At 42.4% G+C, this 20,531-nt stretch overlaps 1 protein-coding gene across 1 annotated transcript in view; it reads left to right on the top strand.

The window, feature by feature from the left end:
• The first annotated feature begins 205 nt into the window (after positions 1-205).
• KCNU1 (potassium calcium-activated channel subfamily U member 1) overlaps positions 206-20,531 on the top strand; it is a 75,491-nt gene continuing 55,165 nt past the window's right edge. The window contains 13 exon segments of the mRNA XM_063139490.1: positions 206-403; positions 3,444-3,545; positions 4,718-4,779; positions 5,796-5,886; positions 7,491-7,602; positions 8,487-8,562; positions 10,381-10,456; positions 11,722-11,892; positions 12,749-12,840; positions 14,524-14,634; positions 17,221-17,326; positions 18,717-18,799; positions 20,397-20,466. Coding sequence (XP_062995560.1) covers positions 206-403; positions 3,444-3,545; positions 4,718-4,779; positions 5,796-5,886; positions 7,491-7,602; positions 8,487-8,562; positions 10,381-10,456; positions 11,722-11,892; positions 12,749-12,840; positions 14,524-14,634; positions 17,221-17,326; positions 18,717-18,799; positions 20,397-20,466 — 1,350 coding nt within the window.

The raw sequence follows: 20,531 nt of genomic DNA, 5'->3' as shown, positions 1-20,531 counted from the left end.
TGTTTTCTGGTCCTCATGCGGAGGAGGAAAGTGTTCCTCTCCATCTCCTGTGGTTTCCATGTGAGGTCTGCAGCTTCCAATCAGGACTTACACAAAGAATGACATCATAGCCTACATGCTGGCAGTGACATCACAAAGATTCCACAAAGGCATGTTATCTCTTAGAATGTCCCAAGTGAACAGTAGGAGAACAGAAGACGCAGACATGAAGGAAAGTGGTTTTCCTATTCACCTCGATGACTGGAATGAGGAGATTGGAAGCCACTGTACGGATTATGTCCAGTTGGCCTTTATCATCTCCTGTCTGTCTATTTTTGTGGGAGGCATCCTCATAATTTTGATGATCAGGGTTTTGGAGTATGTCCTGCGGTGCTGCTTCCTTCAATATGCTGATCAATGTAAGGTGAGCCCACAAAGAAAGACTTGGAAGGGAGGGGCTGTGAACCTTGAACATAAAGTCCCATCTGTTGGACTCCAACCCCACATTGGATGCTTGCAACATCCTTAATTCCAAAGAGTAGTTTGAAGGCTACCTTGGGATCTAGTGCAAGATGGACACAGAGGGAAAGGGATTCATTACCTCCAATTGTGTTCTCTTCCCTCTCATTGTTTTATTATGATTTTATTAGACTGTAAGCCTATGTGGCAGGGTGTTGCTGTTTTATTCTTTTACTATGTACAGCACCATGTACATTTATGGTGCTATATAATTAAATAAATAAATAAATAAATAAATAAATAACAACTAGTACTAAGCCAAAAATTTATCCCGATAAAATTTTGACTATGCTCATTCAATTTGTTAGAAAAGAAATTGCTTTTGGGAAGAAATTTGGTGGAGAAGAAATTTCGGAGAAATTCTCATGGGTTTGGTTCAGGGCTCTTTTGCTCACTTTACTTATGAGATGACTGATGAGTGTGTGTGAATGTTCTGTAGAACTCCTTGGCTTCTTACACGTCCCACCTAAGGGAAGACATCATGAATTTATTCCTCCCATAGATAAGGAAGTGCAGGTAGACTGGGAGACTGTAGAGTAATGCTGAGATGTGTAATAAAAAGAAGAAAATATAGGCAGTACACTCAGCTACCTGACAGTGAGTAGTTAAGGTTAAAAACACCATCAACACACATTCAAAATAAATTATAAAATGAACTGAGAATGAAGCAGAAAAATGGAAGCCCCTTTCATGAGGAAAGGAAACTTTCAGGAAATTCCTGAGAATGTTTCTTTTCTAACCCTCTAGAAATAAAAGGACACTTTTCAGAGTTTTCTCCATATTTTCTTCGCCATTTTGTGTGTGTGTGTGTGTGTGTGTGTGTGGTGGCGGCTGCATTCCCTCCTTTCAATACCCTGGAGTGATGCTAGGATGCCAACACAGGTGATGCTAGTGCCTCTCCTTATATATGCCTGCCCGAGACCTGAGATCTGTTGGAGGAACCCTTCTCCGCGTCCCACCAAAGCAACATATATGCTATGATGGGACAAGGGAAAGGGCTTTCTCTGATAAAAGAGCACCTTTTATCAGCTTAGGCTGATATACCAACTGCGCCCTTATCTGGACAGAGATAGCCTAGCTACAGTTATCCATGCTCTGATAACCTCTCGCTTGGATTACTGCAATGCGTTATACGTGGGGCTGCCTTTGAAAACGGTCCGGAAGCTTCAGCTGGTACAAAATAGGGCAGCAAGGTTATTAACAGGGACTGGCTGGTGAGATCACATCACGCCAGTCCTTTTCCAGCTTCATTGGCTGCCAGTCCAGGTCCGGGCCCAATTCAAAGTGCTGGTATTGACATTTAAAGCCCTAAACGGTTTGGGGCCAGGTTATCTGAAGGAACGCCTCCTCCCATATGTACCTACCCGGACCTTAAGATCATCTACAGGGGCCCTTCTCCGTGAGCCCCTGCCAAAGGAAGTGAGGCAGGTGGCTACTAGGAGGAGGGCTTTCTCCGCTGTGGCACCCCGGTTGTGGAACGAGCTCCCCAGAGAGGTCCGCCTGGCGCCTACACTGTACTGCTTTTGTCGCCAGCTGAAGACCTTTTTATTCACTCAGTATTTTAACACTTAATTTTAACTTAAATTTAAATTTTACTGTTTTAACTCTGTATCTTAATCTTATATCAACTTTGCTATGTGGTTTTGTCCTGGTTGCGCTTTTTATACTGTATTTCATAATTGTGTTTTTAACCTGTTGGGTGTTTTATTGTGGTTTTAATTTTTGTGAACCGCCCAGAGAGCTTCGGCTATTGGGCGGTATAAAAATGTAATAAATAAATAAATTGTGGCACCCCGACTGTGGAATGCCCTCCCCTTGGAGGCCTGATTGGCAGCAACACTGATTTCATTTTGACGCCAAGTAAAAACATGGCTTTTTGTGAAGTCTTTTAAAATAACCTTTTTAACAAGAAAAACAAAAAAAAAAAGAATCTTCTCATCAGCACCAGAGCCAGCGTCTCTCCCATTTTGCACACACTTTTGGTGCTTCTTCCTCCCACCCATTTTTAACAAAGCCTTTGATGGTTAAACTAACTGGAACATTGTTTTAACTGCTTTTACTGCTTTGAAATTATGTAGTGTTTTAACTTGGTTCATGGTTTAATTTGTTTTTAACTTTTGCATATTTATTGTTTTATACTGTATGCTTTTATCTGTACAGCGCTCTGAGATCTTAATGATATAGGGCGAGATATAAATGTTTTAAATAAATAAATAAATAGGTAGATGGGGCATCGTGGAGGATGCAAAATGGGGGCCAAGCTGCCAACACAGGTGATGCTGTTACCACTTGCAATGGCGGTGCACCCCCCAAAAAAAAAACCTTAGGGAAGAAAAAGAAAGAAGCTATTTTACAACATTTATTTATTTATTTATTGCACTTATATACCGCCCCTATAGCCAGAGCTCTCTGGGTGGTTTACAGAAATTCTAAAACTGAGATAAAAGCAAGTATACAGAATTTAAAATTTTAAAACACAGAACATACACACATAAAGCATTAAAAACCGTTAAAAAACTAAACATGTGGGTGATTAAGATGTGCTGCCATATGCCTGGGCAAAGAGGAAAGTCTTAATCTGGTGCCGGAAAGATAGCAGCATTGGCACCAGGCGAGCCTCGTCAGGGAGATCGTTTCAAAGTCTGGGGGCCACCACCGAAAAGGCCCTGTCCCTCGTTGCCACACTCCAAGCCTCTCTCGGAGTAGGCACCCGGAGGAGGACCTTAGCTGTTAACCTTTGCCAATGGCGATGCCTACCTGTGGGAAATTGTGGGAGAATTTGGCCTCCCCCTGGAGAAATCTGGTGAAATGCCCCCCCCCATTTATCTATCTGCAAATAGGGTAGAGAAGTTTGAGAGACCATTTGTGCACACCTCTACCTCCAACAATGTAGAGTAGCAATGTAGACTGCAGGAATTTCCATTTCTTTCTTTTGCCTTTCTTAGCTGTTTACTCCACACCTCCCCAAGTTGAGACGCTGGAAGGGACACTTCCAGGACTGGGTGGTCATGATGATCTCAGCTCAGACTTCTGTAGGACGTATACTGGTGAGTGGTTTGATGAGTTGATATTGCACTGTGGGGGTGGGAGAGCACAAGCAATCCATACGTGCAACCCAGTGGGGAGGGAGCAGAGCAGAGATAATTGAATCACTCCCTCTATTTCTGAAGTTCAGTCCTGAGTGTCAGTGCGTACGTAGCCAAAGTGACACTATCCATCCATGACGGGTATATCAGCTGCCCCAACAGAGCCCTGAGCCATCTAGTGTGTTCACAGCCTCCATAATAGAAAGCAAAACATGCAAAACATGTGCCTCCATCAGCCATACTGAGAGAAGTGTTCAGGATATAGCATTGCCTTTTTAGTATTGTATATGAATGATTTAGTAGAATAATAGAATAGTAGAGTTGGAAGGGGCCTATAAGTCCATTGAGTCCAACCCCCTATTCAATGCCTTAAAGCATCCCTGACAGATGGTTGTCCAGCTGCCTCTTGAATGTCTCTAGTGAGGGAGAGCCCACAACCTCCCTAGGTAACTGGTTCCATTGTTGTACGGCTCAAACAGAACATTTTTCCTGATGTCCAGCCGGAATCTGACTTCCTGTAACTTTAGCCCATTATTCCGTGTCCTACACTCTGGGAGGATCGAGAAGAGATCCTGGCCCTCCTCTGTGTGACAACCTTTTAAGTATTTGAAGAGTGCTCTCATGTCTCCCCTCAATCTTCTCCAGGCTAAACATGCTCAGTTGTTTCAGTCTCTCCTCATAGGGCTTTGTTTCCAGACCCCTGATCATCCTCATTGCCCACCTCTGAACATGCTCCAGCTTGTCTGCGTCCTTCTTGAATTGTGGAGCCCAGAACTGGATGTAATACTCAAGATGTTGCCGAACCAGGGCCAAATAGAGGGGGACCAGTACCTCAAGCAATTTTGGAGGCTATACTTCTATTAATGCAGCCCAAAATAGCATTTGCTTTATTTGCAGGCACATTTATTTATGTATTTATTTATTTATTGCATTTTTAAACCACCCACTAGCTGAAGCTCTCTGGGCAGTTCACAAAAAATAAAACCATAATAAAACAACAGCCACATCACACTGTTGGCTCATATTCAGCTTGTGATCTACAACAATTCCAAGATCCTTGGAACTGAGGTGTCAGTTTGATTCTCTGTTATTCATATATGTCATCACTGATGCAGCATGCATTTCCATTTTAGGTAATCCTGGTGTTCCTGTTTAGTATTGCATCGCTCATCATATACTTTATCAACTGTTACAGGTAATTGAAACCCAGTTGTTCCTCCTAAAGCTTCTTTTCCCCCCTTGTTGCTTTCTAAAATCATGTGTTCCTGTATTTCAAAAATATGAGAATCTCACCTTTCTATTGAAATAACTACGGTGGCAAGTTATACAATCAGATAATATAAAACACAAAATTACAACTCAAAATCATATTCGCTGCACAGTTCTTTAAATCACTCAGCAATTCATTAGCCTCATTTCATCACAAACACTCAAAATGTTTTTTTGGGAAGCAGCACCCCAGAAATGTCTGCTGGAAATGGGACATCTTAGCTAGGGATGTTGGAGGAATCTATTTTGGAGGTGGAGCTCAGAAAGTTTTGCCAGTGCGGCCCTGTAGCTAAGAGCTTGAGGATCCCCAAGCTAACTGGATTTGGGATATTTTCCACTCTTCCCCCCCCCCCCCCCCGTGCAAATGTGGACTTGCACGAATCATGATTTTCACAAATTTGTGGCTGGGAACATTTGTGGCAATCACAATTTGCACAACATCATGGCCATAACTGCATGCATAAATAGTCCTTTATGCCTGCATACCAGATGTCTCTGGGTAACCCATAAGCAGGACTTGAAGCCAATAACCTCCAACCGTTGTTGCTTCCAGCAACTGATATTCAGTGGCACGCTGACTGTTTAAACATGTTCCATTGTAGCCATCATGACTAGTAGCCATTGCCTGACCTATCACGTTGCATCAACCACCTCTTTTGTCAGTGAATCTCACAAATTAATTACATGCTGTGTCGAGAATTATTTTCCTTCCTTCTTGAATATCTCTCCAACCAGTTTCACTGGATGACCACAAGTTCTAGAATAAAACACCCCCCTCTGCTTTTTGAATTCAAATGTGACTGATCATCATTGTTCTCTGTGTGTGTTTTTTTAAAAAATGCAAATTGTTTTCTTTTAATGAATTGTCACATGCTGATTTCAATAATTGTGTCAGAAGTAACATCTCACTATAAATGATGAATCATTTCCCATCCTCTCCAGTGTTAGACAGTTCTGCCTCTCCTTCGAAGACCAGACAATTATGGTTGACCTATTCTTCAATATGTTCTTCCTCCTTTACTTTGGACTGCGGGTAAGAGATCTGCGCAATAATTAAAAAACAGACATGGAAGGGAGTGACCAACAAGAAATGAGCATGTAGCCAGTGGTGTGGTACAGGGAAGAATAGAGGAGACCTATTTCCCCCACAACGTTAAGGCATAGAATGCCTTTTGAATTGTAGTACTAGGAGACGTCCATTTAGAAACGTCCAAGCCATTCTTAGAATCATAGAATCATAGAATAGTAGAGTTGGAAGGGGCCTATAAGGCCATCGAGTCCAACCCCCTGCTCAATGCAGGAATCCAGCTTAAAGCATACCTGACATATGGTTGTCCAGCTGCCTATTGAATGCCTCTAGTGTGGGAGAGCCCACAACCTCCCTAGGTAACTGGTTCCATTGTCGTACTGCTCTAACAGTCAGAAATTGTTTCCTGATGTCCAACCGGAATCTGGCTTCCTTTAACTTGAGCCTGTTATTCCATGTCCTGCACTCTGGGATGATTGAGAAGAGATCCTGGCCCTCCTCTGTGTGACAACCTTTTAAGTATTTCAAGAGTGCTTAAAAGGTTGTCACACAAAAGAGGGCCAGGATCTCTTCTCGGTCATCCCAGGGTGGAGGACATGGAATAATGGGCTCAAGTTACAGGAAGCATAGTTCACATAAAGCGCATGAGAACTGATAAACCAACATGTGCTTGGCTGTATCACTTCAAACTGCAAGGCTCACTGTTAACCCCTTCGCTTCTCTTTCTGAAGCCAATTTACACATACAGCCATATGTGTTGGTGAAGGTCCAGTTAAAGGCAATTTCTTTCCCCTCCCACTAGTGCGATAATTCAATGGCCATATCTCCTATTTTACTGAGGACAACACACTAAGCCATGGTTAGGCCGCTAACCCCTTTGCAGCAAATGGTTGGTGAGCAAGTTTAAACCATGGTTATGTAGCCACCATGGTTAGGAATGGTTCACACGACATGCTAAGTCATGGTTCTCATGACACACTAAGCCATAATGATTAGCTCAACATGCTTAACCACTGTGGCTTAGTGTCTCATCTGAACAGAGTCATTAATAAAGGTCTGAAAGTGGGGGAGGAGGTCACTTCTACTCACATAAGCTTCTCCATATGAGTTGCCTGGTGGAGCCTAAACAAATATTTTCCTTCAGACTGTGTGTATGTGGGTGTCAGTGGACTGGGGTGGGGGGTATGGCTATGTGGCAAAGTGGTTAGAGTGTTAGACTAAGGCTCAGGAGACCTTGACACTAGTCCCCACTCAGCCATGAAAGTTACTGAGTGACATTGAACCAATTCCTTACTCTCAGCCTAGCCTACTTCACAGTGTGGTTGTGAGGGTGAAATGGAGAGGATGAGGATGAGGATCATGTATGCCACCATAGGCTCCTTGAAGGAAATTCAGGATATAAATGCAACAAATAAATATACATAAAGAGCTGGGCTGGCATGCAACGTAGTGATGCAGCCTGAAGACAGGCCCCCACCAAACTAATGACAAGATAGGGGTACTGTCTTAAGGGGAAGTGGTGTGTAAGTAACCAGTTTGGAAGAGAGGGAGGGGAGGGAAGTTAGACAGATATGTGTCTTGTGTCATCTGATTTTGTGTAGTTTTCCTAGTTCTTGGCAGCAAGTGACAAGCTGACCTTTTGGCTGGAACTTAATTCCATCGTGGACTTCTTCACCATCACTCCAGTCTTTGTATCCTTCTATTTAGGAAGAAATTGGCTTGGTGAGTGCACACAGGATTCATACTGCTGCTCAGGATGGGGGAGAAACTCTTTTCGTTCACATTTGAAGGTGGACACACCTATTTCCAAACTGCTATGCACAACAAAACACTGTTGTCCTTTGAAACTTAACTTCTCTTCCTGTTCCTTCATTAATAAACAAAATGTCCTCCAGTTAACCCCACCCTCTTTGGTATATAATTATATGTGTAATGAAGGCAAGTACATAGTAAAAAATGAGGAATATTTGGTTATCATCACCTAAAGAACAGGGACATCTTGACACAGCCTCAGTCAGTTCTTTTCTCAAGGACTTTGAACTTCTTCATACAGCGACTTTACATAGACTGCATAGCTGAAACAGAATTTTACCTGTATTCTGTAATTATTGGAGTCATGGTTTTCTATTGTGCATTTTGGCATTGGTTGCTATTGTGTACACCTATATATTGATGTACTCTGATACAGTATCATGTATAATTTCACTTTCGTATTGATACGTGTTTCTATGTATTCAGTAGAGAAAGTGAACGCATTGTGTATGCATATTGGTTGGATTAAAAGTAGTGTCATGGGGGAAAGGGAGGGCAGAACCCACTGACAAATTTCAGGGAAAAGGGTAGAACCTTCCACCCCATCACCAGATCTCTTCTCCCATTGGCTGCCAGGACATACTTTTATATGTGTCTACTCAGTAGTAAATGCCACTGGACAGCAATGAGTTCCACCCACCAATTCTCCCAAACAATTAACTGCCCAGAGAGCTTCAGCTATGGGGCAGTATATAAATGTAAATAATAATAATAATAAGCACTACCCCATTTCTTTCTCTGTCTGTCTCACCTCATTCTCACCTTTCTGTCTCACCTTCTCTCACCTGTCATAGGTTTACGGTTTTTGAGAGCACTCCGACTGATGGAGCTTCCTAAAATATTACAGTTCCTCCACATCACCAAAAGTGGGTAAGCTTCAACCCTTCCCCCTTTTATCACCCCCCATTGGGTTTTCATTTGGGGAGCAGGTAATTCACTTGATGTGTTATTCTGCACATTTGATGGGGTGATTGAGTTTGCATTTCATAGAATCATAGAATCATAGAATCATAGAAAAGCAGAGTTGGAAGGGGCCTACAAGGCCATCAAGTCCAACCCCCTGCTCAATGCAGGAATCCACCCTAAAGCATACCTGACAAATGGTTGTCCAGCTGCCTCTTGAATGTCTCTAGTGTGGGAGAGCCCACAACCTCCCTAGGTAACTGATTCCATTGTCGCACTGCTCTAACAGTCAGGATTTTTTTCCTGATGTCCAGCTGGAATCTGGCTTCCTTTAACTTGAGCCTGTTATTCCGTGTCCTGCACTCTGGGAGGATCGAGAAGAGATCCTGGCCCTCCTCTGTGTGACAACCTTTTAAGTATTTGAAGAGTGCTCTCATGTCTCCCCTCAGTCTTCTCTTCTCCAGGCTAAACATGCCCAGTTGTTTCAGTCTCTCATAGGGCTTTGTTTCCAGACCCCTGATCATCCTGGTTGCCCTCCTCTGAACACGCTCCAGCTTGTCTGCGTCCTTCTTGAATTGTGGAGCCCAGAACTGGACGCAATACTCTAGATGAGGCCTAACCAGGGCCGAATAGAGAGGAACCAGTACCTCACGCGATTTGGAAGCTATACTTCCATTAATGCAGCCCAAAATAGCATTTGCCTTTCTTGCAGCCATATCGCACTGTTGGCTCATATTCAGCTTGTGATCTACAACAATTCCAAGATCCTTCTCATTTGTAGTATTGCTGAGCCAAGTATCTCCCATCTTGTAACTCTGCATTTGGTTTCTATTTCCTAAATGTAGAACTTGGCATTTATCCCTATTAAATTTCATTCTGTTGTTTTCAGCCCAGCACTCCAGCCTATCAAGATCACTTTGAAGTTTGTTTCTGTCTTCCAGGGTATTAGCTATCTCACCCAATTCTGTGTCATCTGCAAATTTAATAAGCGTTCCCTGCACCTCCTCATCCAAATCATTAATAAAAATGTTGAAGAGCACTGGGCCCAGGACTGAGCCCTGCGGTACCCCACTCGTTGCCTCTCCCCAGTTTGAGAAGGTTCCATTGATAAGTACTCTTTGAGTCCCTTTCAATTAGTGCTGTGCTGAATTTTTTGTCTATTTTTGTTTACAACCATTCTAGGTAGGGATTTGAAAAGAGACGGCATGGGGAAATTGTGTGAAAATGCATGGGGCATTGCGTATTGTAGTTGCACGCAATGGAGGCTCCAGAAATTTTGTATCTCCTGCGTTGCATAAATGGGTCCATTCACATCTTTAATCTTGCATAAATGGGGCCTTTGAAGCTGCCATTTATGCAACAGAGGAAATATGCCTTTTCCAGAGCCTCCATTGTGTGCAACTGGGGTGGACCACTGTTGAATGCTTGTTGGGTCCATAAATGTGTCATGGCCTGACTCGCTGGGCCTGGAGAATTGATGTGGGGAGTCCATTTGACTTCTGGACCCAGTTAGGGGTCTGCGGCATCCCCAATGGTGTGCATTGTTGTTGTTGTTGTTGTTGTTAATCATCATCACTTTGGGGAGCTATAAAATGAGATGGGAAATATAACCAAAAAAATGAATCCACATCTATTTCCAATAGGACAAAGAATAACAACTAATTAGCAATGCACCACTCAACTGGAAGCCATGTAGTTGAGAGATGTTGGAAATAATATGTGGAGGTGATTTTGGCATATGTCACTGTCTCATTACTCATACCATGTCTTTCCTTACCTGCTCAGTACTGCAATCAAGCTGTCCAAACTACTAGCTGTATTTGTCAGTACCTGGCTCACTGCTGCAGGATTTCTTCATTGGGTATGTACAGTGATGCTTTAGGCAAATGTCAATGAGAGATAGTGGCTTGTGGTGTTGTGGCCAAGATAGATTACTGGTTAACAGCTATTTGGGCCCAATTTATACTGCTGTTTTTCACTTTGAAGGCCCTTCATGGTCAATAAAAGGAAAGCTTTTTTAAAAATTCTATGTGTCTATAATATAAGAGCAAAAATATAAATATCATACAATAGTCAAAGGAAAATGCTAATATAATTAGTAATTACTGAATCAACTACAAAGGCCCTCCTCTGGTGCCCACAGATATGGTCAATTTGACTGATAGTCACAAGAAAAAGGGGCTTCTCTGTGGTGGTCCTGTGGTGGTGGAACTCCCTCCCACTGGAACTATGAAAGGCTTCTTCAGTGTTCCCCATTTGTTCCAGGCTGCTTTTCTTTAACAATGCTTTTGTGTTGTTAATTCCTGAGACTTGTTGCTTCCTTATGATACCAGCTTCCAACACTTTTGACCATTTAAATGTATCTAAAGTGGATCTCCTTTTATTGTATGCTGACACATCATATAAATAGTTCAAATGAATACTAAATACATATCCTGCTTTTCATTAATTGTTTTAAGGCAATTTTATACCATCTTGAAAACTTTAGAGGAAAGGTGAGATATAAATGGCAGTTAGCCTATATACATCAGTCGCTGGGGAACATGGGTGGGATGGTGCTGTTGCACCTGTGTCCTGCTTGTGGGTTCCTGGTTAACAACTAGTTGGCCATTGTGTGGACAGAGTGCTAGACTAGATGGGCCCTAGGTCTGATCCAGCATGGTTCTTCTTAAGTTCTTAAATGTGATAAATAAATTCAGTGCATGTGTGGACACAGGTGGGAGTGGTCTCCCTTAAGAGCTGTGCCATTTAGTCCTTAGCATTTCTGTTATTCCACTGCAGCAAGTATTACATGTAATTCATTGGTAAAGACAGCCTGATTTTCCCGTTTTCTAGTGGGAAATAATGTACAGTATATATTTGATTTTACCATGGATTCTTTTCAGCAGTTCCAGTTTTAAATCTTACATTTTTGTTTGACTTCTTCTTCTTCTTCTTCTTCTTCTTCTTCTTCTTCTTCTTCTTCTTCTTCTTCTTCTTCTCCTTCTCCTTCTCCTTCTCCTTCTCCTTCTCCTTCTCCTTCTCCTTCTCCTTCTCCTTCTCCTTCTCCTTCTCCTTCTCCTTCTCCTTCTCCTCCTCCTCCTCCTCCTCCTCCTCCTCCTTCATTTTTAATTGCTTTATGTGCAGATGGAGAATTCTGGAGATCCCTGGGCACGACAGAAAAATTCCCAGACCTTAACTTACTTTGAGTGCTTATATCTTATCATGGTGACCATGTCTACAGTTGGGTATGGAGATGTGGTGGTCAAGACCACCTTAGGACGTGCATTCATCCTTTTCTTCATCGTCGGTGGCTTGGTAAGAAACTCTATTAGGATTTGAATGAAAATCTTCAAAATCTGCTTTACTGGTCATATTCCTCTCCAGAATCCTGTATCTGAGATTCTTACTCCCCTTTAGTATAGAGGGTGGGGAGTGAAATTGAGGGACAGCAAGCTGCTTAGGGCATTCCAGTTTTCAGGGCTGACAAAGCCAAGCATTCACAGTGCAATATATTGACTAGTTCCATCAAGAGTAGTGTGTGTGCTGTGCAGAAAGCACAATATTCTCATGAGTTTTCTTTCTATTCAGTATTGATCATATTTTAAGTGCTCTTCTAGGCACTAAAGACATGTGGATGTTTTGAAGACAGGCTTCCTTGGTTATATCTAGGGATTTCACTTTTAAGAATTTAGGAAATTTGTGCAAATTTGTTTCATTGTTGCTTGATTTGCGCAATCTTCCAATTCATGCGGTGTGAGCAGCAATCTCAAGCATGGACTGGTATCAGAGATAAGATGAGTGGCAAAAGAATATTTGAAGAATCCCAGCCATCTAGAACATTGCTCGTGCACCATCCCCTAGTTGAGATTTTACAACAAACCAAGTTTTGTTATTTTTACATGAATGAGCTGGCATATAAACATCAGGCCTGCATGTTCCTTCTTTCCTTGATGTGCAAAAAGAAGAGATGTAGACCTTCCATATTTTTTGCCACTCAGGAGACCTATATTTTGCCATTTTTACTTCCTCTTCAGTTGGACTTGCTCTTACCTTTGTGCAATAAACAGTTCACCAAAATAAATAAATAATGTAAAATTAAATGATTTAAAAAAAAAAAAAAAAAAAAAAAACCTCTAGGAAAATAATTGACGTTGTATTTCTGTTGTCCTAGGTCCTCTTTGCCAATTTTGTGCCTGAAATAGCAGACATTGTTGGAAGCACTAAGATCTATAAGGGTTCCTATATGGCTGTGAAAGGCAGAAAGTGAGTGGTTTTGATTCCATTTCTCATTGCAGTTTTGTTTTGTTTGTTTTTAAAAACAACAACATTGATGTGAAAAAAATCAACTTTGATGTGAAAATTTGCCATTTTTGGCAACACTTGATCATTTCACTGTCACACACACACACACAAAGGGGCGGGGAGAGACTTTACAAATCTAATTTTCTGGGTCAAATGTATCCCAAGAAAGCCAGATAATTAAAATACTGGGTGGAAGTTATTAAGACTCGCACCATTTGCAAGTAGAATGAATGAATGAAAAGGTTTTATTGAGGCATTTCCTTTGCGAGTGGAGTAAGAAGCAAGAAATAAGACACAGACACAGGAGGTGGGTTAAACTAGGGCCTCTTTATTAATAATTTGGTAGCATCATCCCTCCCTGGATCTGCATGTGAAAGTGCGGGAATTAATGTTCTAACACTCAGGCTGCTTGGCTGTTAATAAGGACAAGCCTCCCTCAAAAGGAAGGAGTCGTGCAAGCCGGCTCCTTCCTTATGCAACACTTTATAAGTGTGGGGAGACCAACCTATTCCACCCCCGCTTACTGCCAATAAAGACAGCAAGTAGATGAAGCAAGAGGGTCTCCAAAGGCATACCATATCCTGACACGGGGGCCACTCAGCCCCCTAGGCGCAGGTCCTCTGGTTATGCCAATCATCCAAAAGGTGCCAGAGTGCTCACCATCCTTACCTAACATAGCCAATTCCCGCACATCCTTGGCACTCAACTTACCAATTAACCTAATTAAACACACACTCCCACCGCATAAAACCTCCAGTATGGAGTACGCAAAAACCAGTGGCAAAATTCCTACTCAGCCCCTTCTACAAAGAAGACGACTGGCTAATCCCATACTAGAAGAGGGCGGGTTAGCGCGACGAAAGAGGCTGGCTTGGGCGAGGCTGCCTTTATAGGCTCGGCCCCGCCCTGCAGTTACATGGCTCGCATGCAGAGCCATGAGCAACATGGCTCACATAGAGCCTCAAGGAGCATGTCCTTCGGCTCCTCCCCACCCACAATGGCCGGCTTCCCGCCCAAGCCGTTGGCTGGGCGAGTGCCAGTTTTTCCAATAGAACAGTAGAGTCTATTGTTTTGTGAACCGCCCAGAGAGCTTCGGCTATTGGGCGGTATAAAAATGTAATAAATAAATAAATAAATAGAGTCACATGCATGTTATTGGCTGCCATGAATCTTGACCCTTAGACCTTTCAGTGTGCAGCAAAGGACTCAGATGATGATGAGGGTCAGCCTACTTCCTAAGAAGAAGACCGCTTGCACCTTAATCTGGGCCCTTCTAGTCTGAGGACACCGCATTGCCGCTATCTCCTGGCTCTAAACAGGAGTGGCCAGCCTTGTAAAAGCCTCAGACTGCAAAATCAAGTGAGGTTCCTTTAATGTCCCAGTCAGGACCACTGGGGAGTTGGAGGTGGGGAACTAACCACACTATGCAGTACTGGGCTTTCCGCTGAGACAACATCCACAGCTCCTAGGTAATTATCTCAGTAAATGACTTCCAAACTTACAGTACGGACTTCAAACATGACACTGGCTGTGATTACCACCAGTTTTGTAATGGGGTGGGGTGAGGTGACTGTGCTATATTCTTATTTTCTTATTTTCCAAACAAAGAAAACAAGCTGTGGACATTTTTTTCCCTTCCTCTAGGTTTATTGTTGTTTGTGGTGATATCAATCTGAACAGTGTAACTGCTTTCCTAAGGGACTTTCTAGCTCAGTCTAAAGGAGTATCTGCCACTGATATCCTCTTTCTGGGGGAGTAAGTCTTATCTCTTGTTTGTGAAATATATTGATATTCATTGATAAATATTACATGCTGCACAAATTTTGCATACTGACCAAATTTCAGGAGCGGAGACTAGGGACTGATGGGTCATTCTATTTCTAGAATTATCCTGTTTCTAGACTGATCTATCTAGTATGGGGGGCAGGTGTGCGTGGGGGGCGTAAGGGAGTGCTTCTGTGGGTGGTGGGTGAGGATCCACAGTGAGAGGGAAAAGAAATGCAGGAAATAAGTTGGCTGGAACAGTGGAGGGTGGCATGGGTGCCTGCTGTGGAATAGGTTTCTGTTGGTGCTTCAAAGGATTGGATAGTGTGTTCTTGCTCGGCCTCTGCCTCTGCTTTGTACACAGTATTTTGGACATCTTACTTGTGCTTTATGGCTGCCTATACCTCTCACAGCCATTTTGTGGTGGTGCTGATGACATTTTCCATTGCCAAATGTGCCCACGGGCCAAAAAGGTTGACTATTCCTGGTCTACAAGGTAGCAGAAAATTGTTTCTTTCCTTCTCCTCCCTCCTTGCATCAGACTGTTAGGAACTCCACAACCGTCATTCACATGACCATTCTAACCCACCCTTCAGCCAGGAAGTGTGCTATTGCCATGAGGTGCCATATCACTATGTAGATTTCCACTTTAAAATGTCTCATGGCCACTTGTAACAACAGTAAGGTTCCTGACTGTGCTTCCTGGTGAGGGGCCAAAATGCACACAGGAACAATATTATATGATGTAGCATAGTTTCCATGGGGATTCTGTCTAATTTTTTCCTCCCAGGAAATGTAGCTAGGAAGCCTGTGGAGAGCCTCACTTCATATACTAAAGTATGACAGACCAAAGAACAAGATCCCATAACCACAAATCTGTGATTTTTACCCTAAAAAACAACAACTGGTACCTTAAGACTGACTGCATCCTCGGTGGATCCAGAGCCTTCTCACTGCAGTTTACCTAGGGCTGTGCATGCCCCCCCCATCTGCTTTGGAGACAGATCCAGAGTTTCCGAATCAGGTCGGATCTGCCTCGAACCGATCTGGACCACCCCCCCAACCTGCCTTGGACCCAGATCCGAAGTGAGATTCGGACCTCTGAATCAATCGGATGATTTTCCCTATAGCCTTTCATTAGGAGAAATACACACCTATAACTTTTTTATTTTTCAAGATAGAAACATTAAACTTGGTGTCCTTACAGAAGCCTACTCATATGTGTAAATTTTCAGAAAGAAATGCCCAGCATTTTGGTCGCTATACATTTTTTAAAATATGTTCTTTCGCCATAGGCTGGCATTGGGAGAGATAATAAATGGCTAAACTGTTTATTTTTTCAAACTATAAACATGAAACATATTGAGGTTAAAGATGGCGTTATGATTGTCATGTGTGTAAATTTTCAGAAAGATCTGTCCAGCACGTTGGTCATAATAAATTTTTAAAAATGTGATTTTTCAAGGGAACAGGAGCCACTCGCAAAAAGCAATTTCAGGAGGGGTCTTATCTAATCAACGATCAGCACACACTGTTCCTGAAGTGCTAATTGCCCCTACTTGAGTCTTTTGAAGTTCACTCATGCGTGTGCCATAAAGATAAGAACCAATTGTGTATTGACTACAATACACATTACCAGGCTGGAGCAATATAGGGAGAGTAATATTGAGGGGGAAATCTTTTTTTAAAAAAAACTCCTAAAAATCAGGAGATGAACCTATATGCTTCAAACTTGGGATGCCTAAAGTCCTATTTAGAAGATATCACGGTGCCAAGTTACATGTCTTTACCTTTAAAAATGACAGCGTATTTACAAATAATAATTTTCAAACTTTTTTGAAAAATCCTAAAACGTCAGGGGATGAACTGATATGCTTCAACATTGCCATGTCTAAAGTCCTATTTAGAAGCTATCATGTTGCCCAGTTACATGTGTGTATCTTGAAAAATGATGAAGACGAATGCATTTTTGTAAATGGGGGGATGGTTTGAGAGTAAAATCTTAAAACGAATTCCTAAAAATCAGCAGATGAACATATCTGATTCAACGTTGGCATGCCTAAAGCCCTACTTAGGTTCTATCATCATGCAAAGTTACATGTGTGTATCTTAAAAAATGACGTTACTGCACTTTGAAATGACTGAAAATCACATATTAAAAAAATAATTGCAAGAAAACTGATGTACAGATTTGTCTAAAATGAGGTACACATAAGCATCTCCAAGGTATCTGTAAGCTCACAAACTTTTATGTTTCTAGCTTTAAAAATAAAAACATTAGAGGTGTTTATTTAGGCCAATGCAAGTCAATGAAAAAACAACAACACGGTTTGACCCCAAATGGCGTCCGGAGCTCCATATCGATCTGATCTGAACCAATCCGGACCTCCCCCAACTCAATTTGGAACCAAATTTGGGGGGTCCGGATCGGCCCGATCCGGGGATCCAGATCGGAGCAGAGCACAGCCCTAGTTTTTACCTATATATAAATTTATGAGGAGGAGGAGGAAGACGAGGGGGGGGAGGAAGTAGAGGAGAAGGAAAAAACCATGCCTTACCTTGTTTTTTCTTATCTAGAAATCCCCCCAGACTGGAGATGGAAACCATATTCAAATGTTACGCTGCCTATACCAGTTTCTTTCAAGGTACTGTAATGAATACTGAAGATCTGAACAGAGTTAAGGTAAGATACCCATGTCATTTCCATGAACAGGATTTAATGTAACTAGTCTCACCCTTGAATTCACTTCTGTGAAAGAAAACAATGATAGCTGGAAGATGCCTTATACCAAGTTAAACCATTAGTCCATCTAACTCATTTTTGTCTTCCCTGACACATTTGAGAGGACATTGAAATGTGAACTTCCCTAGTCTCTATTTCAAGTTGAACACAAACCCTTTGAGCAGAGCCAGCATCAAGGGTAGGCATAATTGAGCCCGTCAACAGTTAGGACCTGGATTAATGGATGAACAGACAGGCACATGGGTCAGCTAGTTGCATCTTCCAAAGTATGGTGAGATGTACCACATTTCTTTTTATGTTATGGCCATTCTTTCTGAATTTGCATCCATCTATACAAATTAGCATGTGTGCATTTTATACAAATATGTATCCTTTGTCCTCTTATTTTGATGAGGCATGGTTGGGTAGCCATGGTTGGGCCACTTTCAAGGACATGGACAAGAGCCCCATGGATATGTTATTTTCTTTCATCATTGCAATCTGCTTGTTTACCCACTTCTTGCTCCAGCTCAGACAATAGTGGTGGTGAGAAGATAGATGCTACTACCTATTTGCCACTACCTAGATGCTACTACCTATTTCTGCCTGTCAAGCAAACACGTGGTAGCAATGATAAAGTGGATGAGGAGCAATAGGAGTTGGTGACAATTAGGATGATGCAGGTGACTGACTCTCAGTCTGGGAGTCCGGTGGACTCCCCTTTGCTTGGACCCAGCTCGCTAAGCTGTGATGCATTTGCCCACCCACTCTTTGAGCACTTCGTAGCTTGGTGACCACCTGGCAGCCAGCCGCCTTCATCCAGAGTCACTATTGTGTGCCATAATAGTGGCTCCGGCAATGGCATATTTCCAAAGTGGTGGAAATGGCACCCATAAAGGATCCATTGATACAACATTGAAGATGTGAATGGAGCATTAGTGAGGGATGGGTGTTCATCCTATCACAATTTGGATGCACTGCAAAGGGGTCTGGACATGAATTGAAAATGGCCTAAACATTTTGAAAGGGATGGTGAAGTGTTTTATTTTATTTTTTGTTTCTGGGTGTGTGTGTTTTAATTTTTATTCCCTCCTTCAAAGTCCTGTGTTATGATTATTAATAAAGACTCACTTGCTTTGAAAGTTAATGCGCCAGAGATGGAAATTACAGTAATACATATGCAACTCAGAGGATGCAATCCTGTTCAAACTTCTTTGGCCAGTACACCCAATTGAACAGTGTTAGTCTTATTGATGAGTAAATATGCATAAGATTGGACTACCAACTTACTTCCAATATCTCCTCTCTTCTCTCTGTCTCTCACTTTCCTCCCACTCACCTTGGGGAAAAGATGGGTATGGCTGAAGGATGTCTCATCTTAGCTGACACATGTTCTGATCATCCTTACATTGAGGATACTGCAAACATCATGAGGTAAGACAGGATTTGACAAGTAGTTTTTTCAGCCCTGGATTTGTCTCCTCAGTCAATAAGGGCACTTGATACCCAGCCAAGAAATAAAATGGCTTAGTCCTGGGACCCTCTTACAAATTTCTCTGTTGGTGGAACTGGCAGGTAAGGTCATCTAACTCTAGATGCTTTCATGGAGATGAAGGGTAGCAATGGTAGGGTGACCGTATGAAAAGGAGGACAGGCCTCCTATATCTTTGTTGCATAGAAAAAGAAATTTCAGCAGGTGTCATTTGTATATATGGAGAACCTGGTGAAATTCCCTCTTCATCGACGATATGACGATATGCTTTGTGGTAGGAGTATGTGCCAAATGAATGGGAACATTACAAAGAATGGGCAGATATGGAAAATGCACACAGTATTGCTCCTCTACCTCATGGGGGGAAATGCAGACATTTAAGAAATGTGTATGCCTATGGCTGGCCCTATCATGAGGCAGAATGAGGTGGTTGCTTCAGGAGACAGATGCTGGGAGGCAGCATAAGGCTGTGTGCTGAGCAACCTACCCTGTACTCCCTAAATTAGCCTGCTGCTTTCAGGTGTCCTGGAGGAAGCTAGCCAATCACCAATGTTGAACTGCCAGTCCAGTCACTTTTAGAAAATGAATTGGAATGGGAGCATCTTGTCATTATGTTGTTTTCATCAGGCAGCAAAATGTCTTGGGCAGGCCCTTTGTACAAATAATGCATGCTTTGTGCGTGGGGGTGGATATGCAGGGAAATGTATATCAATGTCTATGTAGGTAAAAGAAAGGACTGTGTGCCAAGTGATGTCAACACAAGTCAGAAGAAGCTTGGCAGTGAGGGGAGAGAGAGAGAGAGAGAGAGAGAGAGAGAGAGAGAGAGAGAGAGAGAGAGAGAGAGAGAGAAAACCTTGATGTGAGATCAAGCTTGACAGATTCATCCAGCCCTCTAGGGACAATGTCCATCTGCACCGCAGATGCCCCCTATAGTGTACTGTAACTTCTACTATAGCTTGGTGCAAGCTCTACTTAAGAACATAAGTGCCCTGCTGGATCAGACCAAGGGTCCATCTAGTACAGCATTCTGTTCACACAGTGGCCAACCAGCTGTCGACCAGGGACCAACAAAGAAGAACATGGGACAACAACACCCTCCCACCTATGTTCCCCAGCAACTGTTGCACACAGGCTCACTGCCTCAAATACTGGAGGTAGTACACAACCATCAGGGCTATGCTTATTGCTTTCAAAATGGATCTCAGAACCTCTCTCTCTCTCTCTCTCTCTCTCTCTCTCTCTCTCTCTCTCTCTCTCTCTCTCTCTGTGTGTGTGTGTGTGTGTGTGTGTGTGTGTGTGTAGAACTTTGTTATTTCCATTTGGACCATCTTTACATGCTAGAGTAAAACAAATGCAAGTTTTTCTATTGCCCTTTCACCTCCCCTGGAAAAATAAAGAAGTGGCTGTTTTCAGCTTTACTGAGTGCATGGTTATTTAAAGCAAATATTATGTGTCACTCTGGGTAGCTAATGTTGTTAATGTCTTCTAATTGTATGGCCATAAAATGCATACGGCTCAACAGGTCTATATTTTATGCAGGGTCCTCTCCATCAAGAACCACTTTCCACACACCAGAGTCATAATACAGATCATCCAGTCTTCTAATAAGGTTGGAATTCCTTTCTTTGTTTGTTTCTTTGGGGATACATTATAGTGAAACTGGGGTTTTAGAAC

Source organism: Elgaria multicarinata, chromosome 12 (assembly GCF_023053635.1).
Source record: "Elgaria multicarinata webbii isolate HBS135686 ecotype San Diego chromosome 12, rElgMul1.1.pri, whole genome shotgun sequence".
Classification (NCBI taxonomy): domain Eukaryota; kingdom Metazoa; phylum Chordata; class Lepidosauria; order Squamata; family Anguidae; genus Elgaria; species Elgaria multicarinata.
This window is presented reverse-complemented; position numbering and strand designations above follow the sequence as displayed.